We start from the raw sequence: 2,439 nt of genomic DNA on the forward strand, positions 1-2,439 counted from the left end.
CATTTTTTATAACCCAGTCTGAAGAATGAGGGACCAGCGCATCTGACCCAACATTTAGGAAACACTACTTTACAGGAACAGTACTCATTTATGTATCTAGATGGCACATGGAAGATGTACTATTTCTGATTGAATTTTTCCTGAGGCGTTGAAGGTGACGTCACCACCATCTTCTGTGCCCTTTAATATCTAGTTCAGGAGGGGAAAAACATCCTCTTTTAAATAACTCTTCATCATCAGACACATAGAGTAGAGAGCAGGGTGCTTGTTCACTCATCACTGATATCAGGAGTTGATATCAAGTTTAGCACTGGCGTGGGATGTTACATAGACAAGCAGGGATTCATATGGGAACAGAGAAGTGTGAAATGCACCACAGCAAATGTGAAGAACAAAACATAAGTTAGACTGCATATACTGTATATGCTTTGTGTTGACCAAGGTAATACATCTGACTTTGGCCCCATGCTGTACCACTCATACAATCTACAATACAACTGAGAAGGGATATAGTATGAAATACAATACCAGCAGAAGATGGGGAGGTGGTAGACAAGGCTGGTCTTGCAGTAGAGGCTGTACTTCCTGGATAGTAGTTGAAAACAGAGTGACCACTTTTCATTGGTGAATACTGGTGACATCACAGTACAGAATGGATCCACAACTCACTCTTTGTTGCCTGTAGTGTTCTCTACTCAATCTGTTACATCTTTCTCTACTCCAATGTCTAGAGCACAAGACAAGCAGTACTTCCTATTAATACGTTTGGGCCTGTTTTTACATGACCAGTCTTATACTGTTGTGGGGTACTGCTAGTTGTCTTGGCGGGAATTAGAGAAGTTACAGATAAAACATTTACTATATCTGCACACATCATACAGATGGGAGTATTTTACCTGGGACAGTAGAGATGACATCACTATTAGTGGTCTTTTCAGCCATAGCTAATTCAGTAGGAGATGAACATCCTCTTTTAGTTTATTAAATAACCCATCATCATCATCATCACCATCATCATCATCAGACACAGCAGTAGTATTCAGATCAAATTCATCATCAATCACTAATATCACAAATACCAGGAGAAAGGATCAGGTTTGATATTAAATTTAATATCATCACAGATCTTGTGAACTTATTCATTTTATAAGAGCATAACAAGAACACATACCTGAGAACGTGGAGGTGAAGTCAATGGAGATCTTCACGTTTCCCTTTTCAGTCAGCGTGCAAGTCCACTTCCTGTTGTTGTCCTTCTTCTGGAGTGTCACAGTCAGAGTGATGTCACAGGAAGAATCCTGTGTGTCCTGGGCATTAGTACCTGTTTTAGGGACCCAGCTGAGACTAAATCTTGACTGGTACGTTCCAAGTTGCTTATAGTAGAGCAGAGAACAGTGTAATGTCATATTTACATTAGGCTTCAGATCTGTCACTGCTGTGGTAGAGGAGACTGAGAAAGAGAAAAAGGTATACAGTATTTGTTGGTTGTTTTCACATTACATCTGATTATTAACACCACACTTATACACAGTAACATTTCAACTCTGATTTAAACAGTAATACTCACTAGTTAGAACAGACAGATCAACAGGAGCATCACCTCCATGTTGTGGTCCTGTCTCTGTAAGGTATTGTTGACAGATGTAGAGTCCAACATCCTCAGCTCTGACATCACTAACATGTAGAGAACAGTTAGACCCTAAACTCAGTCTCTCTGCTCTCTCTGTCTGGTCAACTTTGATCTTCCCCAATGTGAACACTTCAATAGCACCAGTAGATCCATCTCTGTTATAGATCCATATAGTAGAGGAACAGTTTGGATAAACCACATTGTTACACGGCAGACTGACAACATCTCCCACTCTGGAGAACATAGAGAGAGTTTCTCCACTGACACCTGGAAGGAGCATGACATCAGATAATTATTAACTGGTAATACAGATGACATTATATTTCATAGGTTTTCTTATTGATATTCTTCAGTGTGAATAATAGTGTAATATACTGTCTATTATACAATAGTGAAGATAAGAGTAAACAGATACACAACAGAAATGTCATCATAATATTAGTCAAATGTAAACTGAACTAGTTTGGCCGTGTGAAATAAATGTGTTCTATGATCTCTAATGACATATTCTTACTCTCTCTCCTCTGTCTTACCTGTTAGCAGGTACAAAACGGTCACAAGCAATCCCAAAAATGATTGAGGGATGTCAGCCATGATCCTCTCTCTCTCTCTGCTCTGTCTCTGTGTATATCTCTCTCGCTGTCTCTCTGTCTCTCTCTGCTCTGTTTCTGTCTCTTTCCTCTTTCAGAGTGTCTCAGCACTATGAGTTTCTCACCATACAGCAGCATCTCTATTCATCACTATAGCATCACTTCCTCAAAGTGGTCATGGTTTTAATCTAGTTTCTGACACCTTGGTGAGAATCCTCC

General features: G+C 39.7%; 1 protein-coding gene across 1 annotated transcript; it reads right to left on the reverse strand.

The window, feature by feature from the left end:
* Positions 1-528: 528 nt before the first annotated feature.
* LOC135534960 (uncharacterized) lies at positions 529-2,224 on the reverse strand (the record flags this gene model as incomplete). The annotated part of the gene is made up of 4 exons (XM_064961735.1): positions 2,164-2,224; positions 1,568-1,897; positions 1,172-1,450; positions 529-585 (listed from the first exon to the last, which is right to left on the reverse strand). Coding segments are annotated over exons 1-4 (727 nt in total), but the record flags the coding sequence as incomplete, so codon positions are not given.
* Between the last annotated feature and the right edge of the window lie 215 nt (positions 2,225-2,439).

This window comes from Oncorhynchus masou, unplaced genomic scaffold (genome assembly GCF_036934945.1).
Source record: "Oncorhynchus masou masou isolate Uvic2021 unplaced genomic scaffold, UVic_Omas_1.1 unplaced_scaffold_4237, whole genome shotgun sequence".
NCBI classification, from domain to species: Eukaryota; Metazoa; Chordata; class Actinopteri; order Salmoniformes; family Salmonidae; genus Oncorhynchus; species Oncorhynchus masou.